The sequence below is a fragment of the Anomaloglossus baeobatrachus genome, chromosome 3 (assembly GCF_048569485.1).
Source record: "Anomaloglossus baeobatrachus isolate aAnoBae1 chromosome 3, aAnoBae1.hap1, whole genome shotgun sequence".
In the NCBI taxonomy this organism is placed as follows: domain Eukaryota; kingdom Metazoa; phylum Chordata; class Amphibia; order Anura; family Aromobatidae; genus Anomaloglossus; species Anomaloglossus baeobatrachus.
In genome coordinates, this window is record NC_134355.1 from 520051800 (window position 1) to 520070764 (window position 18965).

At 42.6% G+C, this 18965-nt stretch overlaps 1 protein-coding gene across 3 annotated transcripts in view; it reads right to left on the reverse strand.

Moving 5' to 3' along the window:
* Positions 1-18965, reverse strand: part of MED12L (mediator complex subunit 12L) — a 1012447-nt gene that overhangs the window by 31885 nt on the left and 961597 nt on the right. For 2 of the 3 annotated variants that reach the window (XM_075340740.1, XM_075340739.1), the window contains exons 40-43: positions 16438-16518; positions 13832-14049; positions 11838-11994; positions 5871-5933 (exon numbers count right to left, since the gene is read on the reverse strand). In XM_075340740.1, coding sequence (XP_075196855.1) covers positions 5871-5933; positions 11838-11994; positions 13832-14049; positions 16438-16518 — 519 coding nt within the window. The remainder of the gene's footprint in view (positions 1-5870; positions 5934-11837; positions 11995-13831; positions 14050-16437; positions 16519-18965) is intronic. The other variant, XM_075340741.1, reaches the window with a different exon arrangement.

The following is an 18965-nucleotide window of genomic DNA, read 5'->3' on the forward strand; positions in this document are numbered from 1 at the left end:
ACCCGACATGGCGTCCGCTAATGAGTGTAGCTAATTTTGCACTCCAAAATTCAAATGGCGCTCCTTGCCTTCCGAGTCCTGCCGTGTGCCCAAACATTTGATTTCCACCACATATGAGGTATCTGCGTACTCAGGAGAAAATGCACGATACATTTTATGATGCATTTTTCCTGATACCCTTTTGAAAATACTAATTTTTATGGCTAAAGTAACATTTTTGTGTTAAAAGTAAAATTTTCATTTTTTCTTCTACATTGCTTTGGTTGCTGTGAAGCTCCTAAAGGGTTAATAAACTTCTTGGATGTGGTTTTGAGCAGAGTGAGGGGTGCAGATTTTAGAATGGGGTCACTTTTGGGTATTTTCTGTCGCCTAGGTTTCTCAAATCACTCCAAATGTGATGTGGTACCTAAAAGATTTTTTTTTGTAAATTTTGTTGGAATAATGAGAAATTGCTGATGAACTTTGAACCCTTCTAACTTCCTAACGGAATTTTTTTTTTTAAAAAAAAATTGAGCTGATGTAAAGCAGACAAGTGGGAAATGTTATTTAGTAACTATTTTGTGTGACATATCTCTCAGATTTATGGGCATAAAATTTCAAATTTTGAAAATTGCGAAATTTTCAAAATTTTCGACACATTTCCGAAATTTTCACAAATAAACGCAAAACATATCGGCCTAAATTTACCACTGACATGAAGTACAATATGTCAAGAAAAAACAATGTCATAATCGCCAGGATCCGTTGAAGTGTTCCAGAGTTATAACCTGTCAAAGTGACACTGGTCAAAATTGCAAAAAATGGCCGGGTCTTTAAGGTGAAAACAGGCTGGGGGCTGAAGGTGTTAAAAGAAAGGCTATGTAAAATATTTTGCCCAAGTGGCTTAAATGATGTGTATAAATTTGTTTTAGAAATTTCTGCAACTGATAATTGATTCCTTAATTGCAGGATTGTTTATGCAGCCTGTGCAAGGATTTCTGCTAAATCAATTCAGATAAATGGGAGAGTCACAGAAATGGATGCAACAAATCTTCCATATGGACATACACCCTTCCACTTGCATCTGGAAAACTCCCCAAAATTCTAGTTTCTTCAGCCCTCTTGTAAAATTAGAAGCCTTTTTAGTACTAGAATGAAGACGTTCATGATGAATAGGTGGCACCAGGAAAGGAAACTGAAAAAACGGTTACCCTGTCAGAGACCCCGTTAAGTCACGACTCCTGCCAGGACTGCAATATGTTCCATTAAATCATCTACAAGCATGAAAAACTATATCTTGGGTGAAGGTGACACCTGACCATTAATTATGTCATACCAAGCATTACTGACATGAAACAAGGCAATACAAATATTTGACTTTTCTTTGCTTAATTGCAGTATATCTCAGTAATATGGAACAGGTTCACATTTCGCTGAGGTTAGAAAAGGGTCTAAACTTCTCAAGGATTTCTTGAGGGAAAAGGACTGTGGAAACTGCAACTTCTCACTAAACTTCTGTTCTTTCTAAATTTCACATCAAGTTATTAGATATCACATGTCTATCTAATTACACACCGGGGAAGATTCATTTGCCTTGTACAAACATAACATCGGTATGCGGTCTATCTGCTACCAAACTGTAAATCATCGTACCTGCAAGGAATGTTTCATAACATCCATTTTTGTCAGCAAAATGACTTACCTTGGACAGTTAAACCCTGTATTTTCCAGTTTTACCTTCCATGCATTAACCACTTGCTTTCACTTAAAGGGGCCCTAAAGGAAAATAGTCACTTGACAAAGTCAAACTTTGGCTATGTGCACACAGTGCGTTTTTCGCGGCGTTTTTGCGCGTTTTTCGGGTGCGTTTTTGGCCTCAAAACTGCATGACTTTGCTTCCCCAGCAAAGTCTATGAGTTTTCATTTTTGCTGTCCCCACACATCTGTTTTTTTTCAGCTGCGTTTTTGTGGTGCCACAAAAACGCAGCATGTCAATTATTCCCGCGTTTTTCACTGCGCTTTTCATCCATTGAGTTCAATGGGATGTTGAAAGACGCAATGAGAAACGCAAATAGCTGCGTTTTGGTGCGTCTCTAAGACCAAAAACGCAGCTATAAACGCAGGAGGTGGGTAGTAAAGAGACGTGTACAGGAAGAGGATTCCTTCTGTCAGTATATACAGAAGCGTGAATCCTCCCGGTACCGTCACTGCTGCGTCCACCTCCCGTCCTGGGCATGTATGCTGCCGTGCGGCGCCATGTCTGGGCGGGAGGTGGAAGCGGCTGCGAAAACAAAAGTTAACAGTAGAAAAAAAAAAAAAAAAAAGTTATACTCACCTGTCTGCAGGGTCCCGGTGCCATGTCCGCTCCCAGATTCTGTCACGGTATCGCCGCTCCGGCAGTGTGCAGTCTCCCCGGGTACGTATGCCTGCAGGATGCAGGACCTGGCGATGGATCACCTGATGCAGTCACCTGACGCATCAGCTGATCGTAAGTATCGCGGTGACGCGGGCGCCCGGCCGGCTTCATCTATCAGCGGATGCTGTCAGGAGACTTCATCCCTGATTACCGGCAGCTGCTGCAGCGATCGGACGGGATCAGACTCCCGCTTCATCGCTCCAGGAGCTGCCGGTAATCAGCACATAAGTGAGTATTATTTTTTTTTTTTTGCACCGATGCATCAGCTGATTGTATAATCGGCTTTTATACAATCAGCTGATGTGTGATGGGATTCAGGCACTTGATCCTGACACATCATCTGATCGCTTTGCCTTCCAGCAAACCGATCAGATGATATTGGATCCGGATTGGACGGCGCGGGACCCTAACCCAGGATTACTGCGGAGGGGGGTTCTTTATTTCAATAAAGATGGAGTCACTAATTGTGTTGTGTTTTATTTCTAATAAAAATATTTTTCTGTGTGTTGTGTTTTTTTTTTATCTTTACTAGAAATTCATGGTGGCCATGTCAAATATTGACATGACACCATGAATTTCGGGCTTAGGGCCAGCTGATAATATACAGCTAGCCCTAACTCCATTATTACCTAGCTAGCCACCCGGCATCAGGGCAGCTAGAAGAGTTGGATACAGCGCCAGAAGATGGCGCTTCTATGAAAGCGCCATTTTCTGGGGTGGCTGCGGGACTGCAATTCACAGCGGGGGTGCCCAGAAAGCATGGGCACCCTGCACTGTGGATTCCAATCCCCAGCTGCCTAGTTGTACCCGGCTGGACTCAAAAATTGGGCGAAGCTCACGTCATTTTTTTTTTAAATTATTTCATGAAATTCATGAAATAATTTAAAAAAAAAAGGGCTTCCCTATATTTTTGGTTCCCAGCCGGGTACAAATAGGCAGCTGGGGGTTTGGGGCAGCCCGTACCTGCCTGCTGTACCCGGCTAGCATACAAAAATATGGCGAAGCCCACGTCATTTTTTTTGTTTGGGGGGGCAAAGAAATCCTGCATACAGTCCTGGAAGGAAGATGCTGAGCCTTGTAGTTCGACAGCTGCTGTCTGCTCTCCTGCATACACTATTGGATGGAGGATGCTGAGCCTTGTAGTTCTGCAGCTGTCTGCTCTTCTGTATACACTAGTGGAGAATGAAGAACACATTGAAGAAGGAAATGACATCAGACCTTTTTTTTTGTTCACTGATAAAAAACGCATAAGGATGCAGTGAGCAAAAACGCAGCAAAACGCAGCAAAAAAACGCACCAAATCGCGGCAAAACGCGTGCGTTTTTTGCCGCGTTTTTTCGACGCAGGTGCGTTTTTGTGCGTTTTTAGCGGCCAAAAACGCACAAAAACGCAGCGTCAAAAAAACGCAGTGTGTGCACATAGCCTTTAAGTGCACAGCAGTGAAATATAAGTTGCCGAGAGGTCTATGTGAAAAGTGAATGACTGCTGCAGTGCTGATTTGGTGAACATTGATTGAAATGACAAACTGCAGACAAATCAACTTTAAGAAGTGACCAAAACGTTGCACACAGTAACGCTGTATAGTAGTAATTTGTGGTTAATTCACTTTGGACTTTTGGAAAAGATCATTTCTGTTTTATTTCAACATAAATAGAGATTAGTGATGAGCAGGCACTACCATGCTCGGGTACTCAGTACTTAGTGATGAGTGGGCACTACCATGCTTGGATGCTCAGCACTCATAATGACTAGTGATGAGCAGGCACTACTATGCTCAGGAACTCTGTACTTAATGATGAGTTGGCATTACCATTTTTGGGTGCTCAGTACTCAAAACGACTAGTGATGAGCGGGCACTACCATGCTCGGGTACTCAGTACTTAGTGATGAGCGGGCATTACGATGTTCGGGTGCTCAGCACTCCTAACGACTAGTGATGAACAGGCACTACTATGCTCGGGAACTCAGTACTTAATGATGAGTTGGCATTACCATTTTTGGGTGCTCAGTACTCAGAACGACTAGTGATAAGTGAGCACTACCATGCTCGGGTGCTCAGTACTCATATGACTAGTGATGAGCAGCCACTACCATGCCCGGATACTCAGTACTTAGTGATGAGCAGGCACTACCATGCTCAAGTGCTCAGTACTTGTAATAACTAGTGATGAACGACCACTACATTGCCCAGGTTCTCAGCACTCGTAATGAGTAGTGATGAGCGAGCACCACCATGCTCGGGTGCTCAGTAGTCGTAACGACTTGTAATGAGCATAGGGCCGGCGTCAGAGCATGACTGGTGTATGGGCCCAGTGAACAAGGGGACCCAGCCATGCCCGGAGTAATTGCTTAGCTTTATTAAGCCACGGCCGGGCCCCACTCTTCACCGGGCCCCAATCACAGCAGCAGCAGATGGGCCCAGCAGTGTAGCTTCAGCCACTGGGCACATGGCTAAATTGCATGCAAAGACTTTCTAGGGCATCTCATGCAAATTTTCCATGTGGCCGGAAGCAAGGTGAGTGGAGGATAGTAGGGCACCAGCGCATCATCCCGCAGCCCAGCATGCAGCAGCGTGATGAGGTCATCATTCTGTGACCTTATCACACTGCTGCTGCTGCAGACAAAGCGGACATGGCAAGAACACTACATCCAGCGGGGAAAGGTAGGCAGCTCTATGAGCTGAAGATCATATGGTGGTAAAAAGGCCCAACGTCCACAGTCCCTGCCTTGCTTCAGCTGGATCTGCATTGGAGGGCGTCCTTTCTGTACACTAGTGGCTAGTCTTTTAGTGGCAAGTTGTGTGGCCAATGCAGTATAATTATTTATGAAGCACTGTGCTATGTACTTTAAATAAGTCCACCATTATCACTTATGATTTGTTGATTGTACTGTTTATACTACTATATAGTTGTCACTGGTGTCAGCACTAGTAAAAGGCAGACAGCCAGCAAAGTGCTGCTGCCTGCCATTGCACTGTCTGTATCCCCAGAAATCTGCCCGGGGGCAGCAGTAAAGATGGTGACCTGCTCTGCCGACCGCGAGACGGCCCCCCAGCTCTCCAGGGCCCCGGCACTTGCCCAGGTGCACCAGGTGCTGACGCTGGCCCTGAGAACATAGCTTAGAAAGAGTGAACTAGAGCACTCACGTGCTATAAGGAACATAACTACAATAGGTGCAGATGTTGCAATCGTACCCGAGCCCTGGATCCTAAGGGGCCCAAAAAGTTTCTTTGGTCTAGATGAAAGACTAATCATATTAAAGTCTTTCAAAAATTTGGGCCCCATTGGAACATTTCTATTGGGTCCCATGAGCTTCCAATTACGCCACTGCATGTTATATTGCTGCTCCCCCCTATTTATAATACAGAACTAAACCTATAAAATATATTCTCACCATGTGATTTATTAATAGAAAATGATCCTGATTGTACATTTGTTGATTTCCACATGTTCATATACCATCCTTTAATACATACCATTGGCTGCTGTGCTTGCATTACTTGAAGGCCAATGGTTTGCTGGCCTTGCTGTTGCTGTAGCTGAAATACAGAATATATTAATTCAACAACATTTTAATAAGTAAAAAAAATGATTTGTACTACTTGCAGGCATCTAGATGTATAAAACAGCTGGCTGGTTCACATTTGATATTCCTGACCACCATGGCTCAAGGGGGCTTTACACGCTACGACATCGCTAATGCGAACTCGTTGGGGTCACGGAATTGGTGACGCACATCCAGCCTCATTAGCGATGTCGTTGCGTGTGACACCTATGAGCGAATTTGCATCGTTGCAAAAACGTGCAAAAACGCTCATCGATGACATGGGGGTCCATTCTCAAAAATCGTTACTGCAGCAGTAACGAGGTTGTTCCTCGTTCCTGCGGCAGCACACATCGCTCCGTGTGACGCCGCAGGAACGAGGAACCTCACCTTACCTGCCTCCCGGCCGCTATGCGGAAGGAAGGAGGTGGGCGGGATGTTACATCCCGCTCATCTCCGCCCCTCTGCTTCTATTGGGTGGCGGTTCAGAGACGCAGCTGTGACGTCGCTGTGACGCTGAACGAACCACCCCCTTAGAAAAGAGGCGGTTCGCCGGTCACAGTGACGTCGCCGGACAGGTAAGTAGTTTGACGGGTCTGGGCGATGTTGTGCGGCACGGGCAGCGATTTGCCCGTGTCGCACAACAGATGGGGGCGGGTACCCACACTAGCGATATCGGTACCGATATCGCAGCGTGTAAAGCGGCCTTTAGTCTACAAGTCCACAAGCAGAAAGTCATTGTCAGAGTGAGTTGAATGCCCCATATAAAAGGCAAAAGAGGTTTATTTTCTTCTCTGGTATCCTGTTGTATGTGTGTCATATAGAGTTCTGAAAGTAGCCATGATGTTTTCTCCTCCCATTCTGACAATCACATAATTGACTGATGTTGGGAAGAAGAAGAATCTACTGGATTTTTCCAAACTCAGAACAGATCTACAAAACAATAAGGAAGTTTCATTTTTACTTAAAGGATATCTATCACCAGATTAAAGCTTAGTAATCTGGGAGCAGCATGAGACTTTGATTCCAGTTAGGTGTCACTTTCTGGTCTGCATGTTGTCAATTCCACACAATCACTGCTTTATCTGCTGCAGATCTAGCAGTGCTCAGAATGCAGAGCTGTGTATAAACCCACCCACATCACTGATTGACAACTTATTGTGTACTCTGTTTATTGACAGAAAACTGTTAATCACAGGTTACAAAGAGCAGTAGGACTATGTGGGATGAAACACCTAGTACTGTAGTGATAATATCCTGCTGATTAACCCCTTCACCACCCAGCCTATTTTAACCTTCCTGACCAGCCAAACTTTACAATTCTGACCAGTGTCACTTTATGAGGTGATAACACTAGAACACTTCTACGCAGTCCAGTGATTCTGAGAATGTTTTTTAGAGACACATTGGTCTTTAGGTTAGTGGTAAATTTAGGAAAATATCTTTTGCATTTATTTGTGAAACTATTGGAAACTTGTCAAAAATGTTGACATTTTCACAGTTTTAAATTTGTATGCCCTTAAATCAGAGACTTATGTCACACAAAATATCTAAAGAACAACATTTCCCACATGTCTACTTTACATCAGATCCATTTTTGAAATACATATTTTTTGTTAGGAAGTTATTTCTCATTTTTTCAACATTTACAAAACCAATTTTAGGACCACATCACATTTAAAGTGGCTTTGATGGGGCCTATATTATAGAAAATACATAAAAGTGACACCATTTTAAACAACACCCCCCTAAAAGTGTGCAAAACCACATTCAATAAGTTTATTAAGCCTATAGATGCTTCACTGGAATTCAAGCAATGTGGAAGGAAAAAATTAAAATGTTACTTTTTCCCACACAAATGTTGCTTTTGCCCAAATTTTGCATTTTCACAAGGGTGACAGGAGAAATGGACTGTATAATTTATTGTGCAATTTCTCCTGAGTACAACAATACCCCATATTTGGTAGAGAACTACTGTTTGAGCGCACGGCAGAGCTCAGAAGGAAAGGAGCGCCATTTGACTTTTGGAATTGAAAATTGGCTGGAATCAATACAGGTATACAAACTATATCTCTCAATGAATTCATCCAGGGGTGCAAGTGATCATATTGACACCACATGTGTGTTACAGAATTTTATACCATTGGGCAGTGAAGAAAAAATTATTACTTTTTAACTAAAAAATGTAGCTTTAGTCCCAAATTTTACATATTCCCACAGGGCAGCAAGTAAAGATGGCACCAATACTTGTCACACAATTTCTACTGAATGTGACAATATCCCATATTGCTTGGCCACACGGCGAGACGCAGAAGGGAAGGAGTGCTGTTTGACACTTGGAGAATAATTTTTTGTAGAATAGTTTGTGGACTCCATATACAAAGATCCTAAGTGCCATGAGAACGAAATCCCCTCTCAAGTGACCTCATTTTGAAATGACCCCCTCTGGGAATTCATTCACACGTATAGCGTCAATTTTGATTCCATGGGTGTTTTCCAGAAACCAACACGTATTGGAAGTGGCTGAGTGAAAATTGCAGATCTGCCATTGTAGTGTCCAGCATATTATAGTGGCCAGTACATTGTGGAGACATGGCCCCCTTAAATTATGCAGCCTCTAATTGCTACAGTACGACAAACATCAGGACGTACCTGCGCTTTAGGCATACTGTGGGGCTCAGAAGGGAGCGGGACATTCTGGATTTGGGAGCTTAGAATTTGCTAAGTTTCTTTTGGGGGGCCAGGAGCCATTTTGCTTTTTCAGGGCTTTTGTATTGAGTAGCATGGAAACACCGTATATTTCCATTGACCGCTAATGATGGGACATGAGAGGAGAATTGTTTCTTTTTTGTGGATTGAGTTAAAGCTTTTATTGGAACATTTTACATAACATTTCGGAGCACATTTAACTTGTGCTCTACGCTGAGCACTTACATTGGGGTGGTTTCCATCTAAATTTCAGAATGATGTGAATCAAAGATGAAACCTCTGAAAAATCCATTCACTACAATAAAGCATCAGAATTACTTTGGACTGCATCTGGCCTCTGTTCATCACTGTCCCTTTTTCAGAAGTGCACAAAACTGTGGTTGACAGTGATTTTATGCATGCTTAAAAAGATGGACACCGCTGGATCATAGGCCGGAGAGAGTTAAAAATGACTCATCATAGTGAATATTCCATCGGAGGTTCTGTCTGAATCACGTATTTCAGAGATTTACATGGAATCTCTGAAGTAAGTGCTCAGTGTAGAGCGCAGGATAAACGTGAGCCGAGCTTTACTGCAATCTTGGGAAAGCAAAATAAGCAAATAAACAGCAGGTCAAGAATTGGTTTTATTTTTTTTACATCATTCCTTATACAGTACAAGGGATTAGATGGCTTTATTCATTGGTCACTGCGATTACACTGATATCAGATTTATATATTATTTTATGTTTTGCCGCTTTTACACAAAAAATATTATTTTCTAGAAAAATAAGATTTGTTTTTGCATCGCTATATTCTGTGAGTTATAGCTTTATTTTCCCCCTGACAAAGTCATGTGAGGGCTTGTTTTTTGTGGGATGAGTTGACATTTATATTGATACCGTTATGGGGCACTTTACATTTTTTGATTACTTTGTATTCCAATTTTTGTAAGGCAGAATGAACAAAAAAACAGGAATTCAGGAATTGTTTTTTTGTTATGCCATTTCTCATGTGGTAAAATTGATAAGACAGCTTTATTACTGAGATACCACGTTTATATAATAAAATTTTATACATTGCAGCTGTTACACAAGAAAAACAATTTTATAGGAAAAAAAAAATAGTTTTTGCATCTGTTTCTGCATCACTATATTCTGAGATCTATAGCTTTTTTTATTTTTCTGGGGCGATACCAAGCATATGTACTCTTTTGTATATATTTGTTTTTACATGCATATACGTATTTATCGGTAGAATGTTTGTTTTTTTTTTATTTTATTTATTTATTTGGAGATTTTTTTATGGTCTTTCATTTTATCTTTTTTACTTAGTCCCTACATGGTACTTTAACTTTTATTACTGTGATCACTGGTATAATACATTGCAATTCACATGTGTGCCGCCCCTGCAGCGGATCAAACCACTCGGATCCATGTGATGACTTCTGGCTCGTGGGTCTCTGGACCCGGGGACTTGGGGCCACTTCTAAATGTAAAATGGGGGAAGTTGTTTACAGGGGAGGTATAGTTTGTGACGCCACCCGTGGTGTACGGTAATGAAGGGATACCGCCGCTGCCAATGGGAGCACCCAGGGTAATGGAGTGGGGCAGCAAGGTGTCCTTGCCCTCCACAGGTAGGGGAAGGCCCCGGGACTCGGTGGGATGCCGTAGGGTGCAGGGATCACTCAGGTACTCATTCAGTCAATAAGTAGACGCTGACAACTGGGTAAACCAAATCTCAGGGTATTGTTGCCGCTTGAGGGGAGCTCGTCCGGGTCCCGTCTCCTACAGTGTTGCCTGGTGATCCGTGACCTGCCTCTTGGCACTAAGTTTAACTTCATCGTAGTGGCCCAGTAGTCTGAAACTTGCTGGGCCCCATTCCCCACTGTGGCTAAGTGTGGGAGCCTGCTCTCAGGGCTCACGGTTGAGATTTTCTTAGACTGTTTGTTTGGAAGGCCCTATCCCCCTCGTTGCGCTAGTGCCCCAATTCTGGAGCGGGTGGGAACAGATCATAAAAGCTCCGTTCTCCTCAGGTTAATTGTCGGGTTGCCTGAAGCTTCTCCCCAACCTAGGGTCCGTGTACCCCACCGTGCCTTCGGCCCTCGGACTAGTGACAGTGCCAGGCTGCTGACCGTCCTCCTTGACAGGTCCAGGCACCTGACAGCAATCCCCTGCGACCGGGGGTCTGACTCCTCTAGGTCCAGACCACCATCTGTAACCTAGACAGCTTCTCTTGGGAGCCACCACTCCCAACCTCCTCTCCCTCACTCCTCTTACTGCACATTCCTGACTACTCACTACACTACTCACCTCCCCTACCTGACCCCCCCTATTCCACTCAAGCCGTCCACTGATGTGCCTGGTGGGTGTGGTGCAGTGTGTATCTAGAATTTGATTTTCTGTTGGAGGGAACACTGTAAGATAGAGACCCAGAACCATGAGGGACTTGGAATACCGCTCGGAAGGGTAGTTTGTGCAGTACCCTGATCCAGGGGCATCACAGATGCATTGCAATGGATTACACCTGTCAGTGTTACACTGAAAGAAGCCTCATGCTCCTGGTCGTAAAGGGGATAAACACTGATTTTATCAAAATTGATAGCTAGCTGGAATCAGCCCCTAAATTATGCTGCTTTCAGCTTACAGAGTAAAAACCTTTTAAAAGATTCCCTTTAATAGTTGCTGACATATTCCCCAGTTACAGGGGAAATCAATAAAAAAAAAAAGGTTTGTGGCTTTATAATGGACATAATGTTTGAAGTAAATACAAAATAAATCTAGTTTAAAAAAAAATAAAAGAGAATAGCTGATTAAATTGTAGTTTGTAGCCCCCCTTCCAGCCATAAAACATTATACCTCTATATAAAAAACGACTGTAAAGGAAAGGTGAACATAATTTAAAGCGCATTTGTTTGTGCTGCTAAAGAAAGACAAAAAAATAGAAAGAAATGTCAAAATGTAAATGTAATTGTTTTAGATTAGAATAGTTGAAGGTCAACATCCTCATATAAAAACAACTTTTAGATTATTGATTTCCACACAGTTATACTTTTTGTAAAAAGTGCATTCAAGTCAACGAGGAAATAATTCAGTAATAACTATAACACATGGATTTAATGAGGCTATGTGACTTTCCTACTAGGGATGGATGATTGGCGGTTATTTTGCCTTCCTAATGTGTTAACAATCTGCCAATTTATGGCTTCTACCTGTAGAAGTCTCTGCTGACGAATTTGCTGCTGTCTTTGTCTCAGCTGCTCCGGGTTCAACTGCAAAGGACTAATATTTGACTGCAAAATTTGGGCAGCTGATGGGTCTACACCTCCTCCAATCAAGGGGTTCTGCTGCAAGGGCTGATGAGTGAACCTGAATGAGAAAAACATGCCTTGTAAATATGTGATGATGAGACGTGTGCTGCGTAGCTCTCAGCAGAATTCCTGTTGTCTTGAGCAGAACATGTCTTGAGAGGATATTTTACGCAATTTCCAGCAGAACTGGCACTCACTCCTATGTTTGCAGTAAGAATAATAGGGTTTTTAAGCATTTTATGTAATGGAACACAGTTCTCAGGTAATTCATGCGTCTCACATGGCCTGGGGCGTAATATGTCTGTTTAGGGCGCAGTGACAAAGTCTAAAGAAAAGACCACTATACTATTTGCTAAAATTATGTGTATCACATATTTTTTTAAAAGGGTTGGACAGGACTAATATATTGCTATAGGGGCCGACACACAATTGGCGCAGCTTGTGCAGTCGCCCAGGGGTCCAAAAGATAAGGGGGCCACTTCCACCTCCAGAAAAGGGTAGAATTATATATTATGAAAAGTAAATGAACTACAAGATGCCCATATATTGTTCTTGCACATGGGCCTTCTTCAGTCTAAGGCGGGCTTTGCACACTGCGACATCGCAGGTGCGATATCGGTGGGGTCAAATTGAAAGTGTCGCACATCCGGCGTCGCAGTCGATATCGTAGTGTGTAAATTCTTTTTGATACGATTAACGAGCGCAAAAGCATCGTAATCGTATCATCGGTGTAGGGTCCGACATTACTATAATGCCGCTGCGTAGCGACAGTACGATGTTGTTCCTCGTTCCTGCGGCAGCACACATCGCTGGGTGTGAAGCCGCAGGAGCGAGGAATATCTCCTACCTGCGTCACCGAGGCTCACGCCGGCTATGCGGAAGGACGGAGGTGGGCGGGATGTTTACTTCCCGCTCGTCTCCGCCCCTGCACTTCTATTGGCCGCCTGCCGTGTGACGTCGCTTAGGAAGGAGGCGGGTCGCCGGCCAGAGCGACGTCGCAGGGCAGGTGAGTACATGTGAAGCTGCCGTAGCGATAATGTTCGCTACGGCAGCTATCACAAGATATCGTTGCTGTGACGAGGACGGGGACTATTGCGCTCTGCATTGCAAGCATCGGCTTGCGATGTCGCAGCCTGCAAAGTACCCCTAAGTCTTTGGATAAGTCATACTATAAGAAAGATGAGGGTCCGACATCCAATACCCCCACCGATACGTTTTGGCAATGCTTGTGGAATACCACAGCTCCATTCAATGTGTAGTGGCAGTACTCGGGTACTGCAGCTCAGCTGTCACTAAAGATCTTCCCAGTTGTCAAAATGTCACTTTGCTTGTATTTACTGAATAGGAACATTTAATGTTCCCTTCTAGTGGATACTATTCTGCACTAGTAATAACTCTTTAAAGGCAACCTGTCACTTCTGAAAATGCTATTTACAGAAAGGTTCAATCTTCAGGTAAATCGCATTACAATGCTCCCAAGCCCCCTCACTGAAAGTGCAGCTGCCAGGAAATAAGTGCTTACTTCCTCCCAGCAGCTGCCAGCTTTCAGTCATAGGGGAGTGCACAGAGTGGCAACATTCACCGCTCACAGCCTCATTCACTTCACTGTAAGCATGCCCCAATACTTTCATTGACAGCCTTACTGCAGTGCATCTGTGTACAACGAGCTATCAATCAAAGTGCTGGGGAATATTAACAGCCGCCGCTCACTGTATTCTACCCCATGGCTGAAAGCTGGTGGCTCCGGAGATAAAATAACTTAATTTTCTCCAGGTAGCCGTGCTTTCAATTAGGTGGCCATGCAGCATTGTAACATTATTTTCTTGCAAATTAACACTATATTTGCAGGTGTATTGTGTTTTTCAAGCTGACAGGTTCCCTTTACCAAAACTCACCGTTGATTAGTTGCCATTGGCTGTATGAAGGAAGCTCCTTGTTGCATAAAACCAGGGGGCTGTTGCTGAATCTGCCGCAGCCTATCCACAAGAGAAGAACTTGGAGGAACGGAAGTGGTTGCCCTTGGGTTATAATTAGGTGTAAGTAGTAGGCTACCACTATGATGCTGTTGAACTGGCTCCTGAGTACTGTACATTGTATACCCATATGGGACTGGCTGTGAAAAATAAAAAAATAAAAAAAAAGATTAAGCCACTAATAACAATAACATCTCACTATTAATACAATGAAATATACTATTGACATAGTATCATAGTATCATAGTTTTTAAGGTTGAAGGGAGACTCTAAGTCCATCTAGTTCAACCCATAGCCTAACATGTTGATCCAGAGGAAGGCAAAAAAAACCCAATGTGGCAAACAAGTTCCAATGGGGAAAAAATTTCCTTCCTGACTCCACATCCGGCAATCAGACTAGTTCCCTGGATCAATACCCTGTCATAAAATCTAATATACATAACTGGTAATATTAAATTTTTCAACAAAGGCGTCCAGGCTCTGCTTAAATGTTAGTAGTGAATCACTCATTACAACATCATGCGGCAGAGAGTTCTAGTCTCACTGCTCGTACAGTAAAGAATCCTCGTCTGTGATTATGATTAAACCTTCTTTCCTCAAGACGTAGCGGATGCCCCCGTGTTCCAGTCGCAGGCCTAGGTGTAAAAAGATCTTTGGAAAGGTCTCTGTACTGTCCCCTCATATATTTATACATTGTGATTAGATCCCCCCTAAGCCTTCGTTTTTCCAGACTAAATAACCCCAAGTTTAATAACCTGTCTTGGTATTGCAGCCCACCCATTCCTCTAATAATCTTGGTCGCTCTTCTCTGCACCCTCTCCAGTTCAGCTATGTCCTTCTTATATATCGGTGACCAGAATTGTACACAGTATTCTACGTGCGGTCGCACTAGTGACTTGTACAGAGGTAGAACTATATTTTTTTCATGAACACTTATACCTCTTTTAATACATCCCATTATTTTATTAGCCCTGGCAGCAGCTGACTGTCCACTAAAGTGAAGTTTACCATCCACCCATACACCCAAGTCTTTTTCTGTGTCTGTTTTACCCAGTGTTCTACAATTAAGTACATAATCATAAATGTTATTTCCTCTACCCAAGTGCATGACCTTACATTTATCTACATTAAACTTCAATTGCCACTTCTCAGCCCAATCCTCCAATTTACATAAATCTCCCTGTAATATAAAATTATCCTCCTCTGTATTGATTACCCTGCAGAGTTTAGTATCATCTGCAAATATTGAAATTCTACTCCGCATGCCCCCAACAAGGTCATTTATAAATATGTTGAAAAGAAGCGGGCCCAATAGTGACCCCTGTGGTACCCCACTATGAACTGAGACCCAGTCCGAGTACGTAGCATTGATAACCACCCTTTGTTTCCTATCACTGAGCCAGTTTTTAACCCAGTTACACATATTTTCCCCTATCCCCATTATTCTCATTTTATGTACATCCTGCATAGTAACTGAAGGAAGGGAGCACCGAGTCGTTACAGCCTCTGCCAGAGATGGGTGGCAGCTGCTTGCTCCCTACTCCTAAATGGGAATACATGATTATTTATTCTGCTTGTAACTGACAGCTATTGAGGACGTGTGACCACCTTTACTCCTCTAGCATCAGCAATCAGTGGGGTCATGAGCTGCATGGTTACGAGTAAAATACATACTTTACCTGCTGGATCTGGTAATACCGAGCAGTGATGACTAATACTGATGACCTCCCAGGACATGACACCACTAGGGGATATTATGCACAGATATTGCGCATCTCATGCTGCAAAAATCCTTCAAGATGTCTGAGAAGATACCTCTGACAATTTAGTCTTTGAGGTGAAGGAGAACGATCCTCATCAATGGGGAGTTCTGTTTTGCTCATACATATGATGTAATAATATAGACCAGTCTAAATAACAATTAACTATAGATTCCATGAGATTCTATATAGAGAGGTTAGGCGGAATTTACATGCCTGTAATGATCAATTAGAATGGATCCTGCAGAGATCACTTGGCAAAATAATGACTGCAGGAACATAGAAGTCTATGGGGAACGGATCAGCTAACAGATTGCTATTTATCTTCCATTTTTAAAGGCTCATGTAAGAATAAATGGATCTGCTACAAATGAAAGTAATGACTAAATAGTGGTCAGTTAACGGATCCATCCTCTATAGACTACTATGTTATAAATACAGTTCCGGCAGACATCAATTATTTAACAACAGACAAAAAAGTTGTGGTTGCAGAATTTATTTTCCCACCAGATCTCTGCATGATCGATTCTAAGGGAAGATTACAAGACATGTGCGCTCAGCATTACTTAGCTACAGGAGCCACCATTCCCTGCCAAGTGGTCATTGTTCAAGCATTTATAGTCAGAGACAACTGTCTTGTGTTATATTACAGGTAGTGAGAAGCTTCTGACTACAGAATCCAGAGATACCATGGCCAAGATATTTACAGGACATACCAAAGGAGCCAAATTCCCCCTGACACATAATCCATACCGGTAGTGACCATACCTGTGCTTGCTGAATGTTCGGGTACGCTGGGGAAGGCCGTAATTGCTGAGCAAATAGAGCAGCCTGGTCTAGTGTTTGACCCTATACGCAAAAAAATATAAATAAATATTCAAGCAAAAACAAGTAAAATGCATTAATCAGTACAAATGTCAACATTTAACACTAGAACTACTGAGGTAGTCATTTTGACTACTTTGCACCATGTATTTCTATATATGTGTCACGAGTCCAGTAGTTCTAGTGTTAATAACCCATAATTTCTGTTTATATGACTGCAGAGATATAGAGAACATTCCTGCATTCTATCATTGGAAATAAAGAGGATTTCTACAGGAGACTCAGATTTAGAGATCATCAATGTGGATGGCTGCAGCTTTTCAGTGAGATACTTCACAGTGTGTCCTCAGGACTGTGAGGAAGGCGACAAGGCCGCCGAAACGCGTAGTCCCATCTGCGATATCTCCTGTTAACAGTACTTTGCTGTTCCTGAGCCTTGTGGGACGTGTTTACCTTTTATGGATATCACAAATGAAGAAGTTCTATTACAGCATTGGTGTTACCAAGTCTTTGCTGGATTTTCTTTATAGTCATATATATATATATATATATATATATATATATATATATATATAGTGGTATCTATGATATATGGCATGCAGATTTGCTAAACATTGTCCGAGCTTAAGCACAGTGCCCCTCCCTCATCCAAAAGTTATTTTCCCCTTCTTTCTTCCGCCACCTGCTTTTTTGGCCTCTAATAACAATCCCATTTTTGCTACACAATAAATCTGATATTTTTGTCCTCAGAATAAAGGCTGTTAATTGCTGAGCAGTGAACTGCGGCATTGTTCCCTATGTATTCCAGCTCAATAACAGGCAAGAGACATTCTTGGGTTGTGCATATTGTCAGCTTCGTGGGAAAGAAACCTTCTCCTTGCTCAAGGCAAGCTTCCGTGTTGTGTAAGGTTGTTTTTAGCAGCAGACACGTTGTTTGGGAATGCTGACGGCAACTGAGATAATAGGACGGACCCTCTGTTTCACTAACTGGACAAATGACTGCTGTGTTTATCTCTTAGCGATGTTGGTGGCTCCTACCCTTTACTCACCCTAGTAACATATGCCGGGCTGCACACTCTTGTTGAGAATTCCTCAAGTCACCCTTTCCTAAAGACGAGGATACACATGACACTTATCCTCGTGATAACACCAACCAAGTCATAAGAAAATAATAGGCGCAGTCTAAGAAAACGCACAGGATATCTGTATATAAATAAAACCCGATAGCGGAGACGGTCAGTAAGTGGAATCTGGATTTCCTTCTGAAGGCCGTAAGTCAGACTATCATAATATTTTCTTATTTTCTGGGGAAAAGGCGCAATGAATTATTTTATACGAGTGTTATGAAAACAGTGGCCTTTTTGTCTTACAGGATGAAATGTTTTCACAGTTTGTCTGGTTTTTCGCGACATCTGGAATATACGTCTGAGAATATTTTCGGTTTGATGTAGGTTATGGAGCAATACAAACATTGTAATTATTAGTGTTTATCAAGCAGTAAAATGCAGTGGGGTCAGTTCGTGTCACACATGTCTATGTGTTTATGTAGCTTCGTCCCCTCTTGGGTCCAACTTTCAATGGGCGCAAATTACAGCGCGTTTGGGGTTGACAGGAGTTCAGAGGTTAGTATTAGTCTCATGAGCTATGTAATGAGGCAGTGAGGCAATACATTTTTCTACTAATATAATAGAAAGATCATTTCTTAGAAATGTTTTGACTTTAGCACAGCAGTTTCTACACAATCAATCTACTGTAGAGAAATAATCTATCTATTGCTAAATACATATAATATTCCCCAATACAACTCCCTCATCACCCTGGAGGAGCAGGAGCCGAGCTTTTCAACAGGCCCAACCAATATATTTACATCTTTTGAAAATAACAATCTCATTATGGTGGCTACAAGATGATACCATGGGTATAAGGCCTCGGTTCCACTAGCATATGGCAGTGGATGTGATATGCTAATGTCCCTCAGCTCAATGATTTATCTGATTGCACTTGTCCATATTAATTGCAAGTGGAATTGAGGCCTTAATGCAAGGGCAGCAAAGAGAGAAACTGCTAAAGGGCTCAGCAAGTATCAAAAGGGTACCACGATGGAGAGAAGTCCCTCCTATTTCTGGTGTCAGAAGAACGCAGCACAGAGCTTCATACACACTTGCTCAGGTTAATACTACTGGCTGTGCAGATTCTCAATTAGCCAGCGCTGCTAGGGTTAAGTAGACCCTCTGGTCTCCTGAATTCTGAATGAAAGCTATAGCTAGCTGTTCTGTATTGCTAATTACCTCTGCTATGAAGACTTCTTTCCTAGCCCAGGTAATCACTGGTGATAGTTTCTGCTTAGCTTGCCTCTAGAGGGCATCTGTGAGCTGTGGAACAGGAAGCCATTCAGAGAATATTTGCTGTGTGAAAGCTGTGTTGAGTTTTCCCTTCTTTAGTCCTTTTTAATTTCCCCCCTCTGGTCCTTT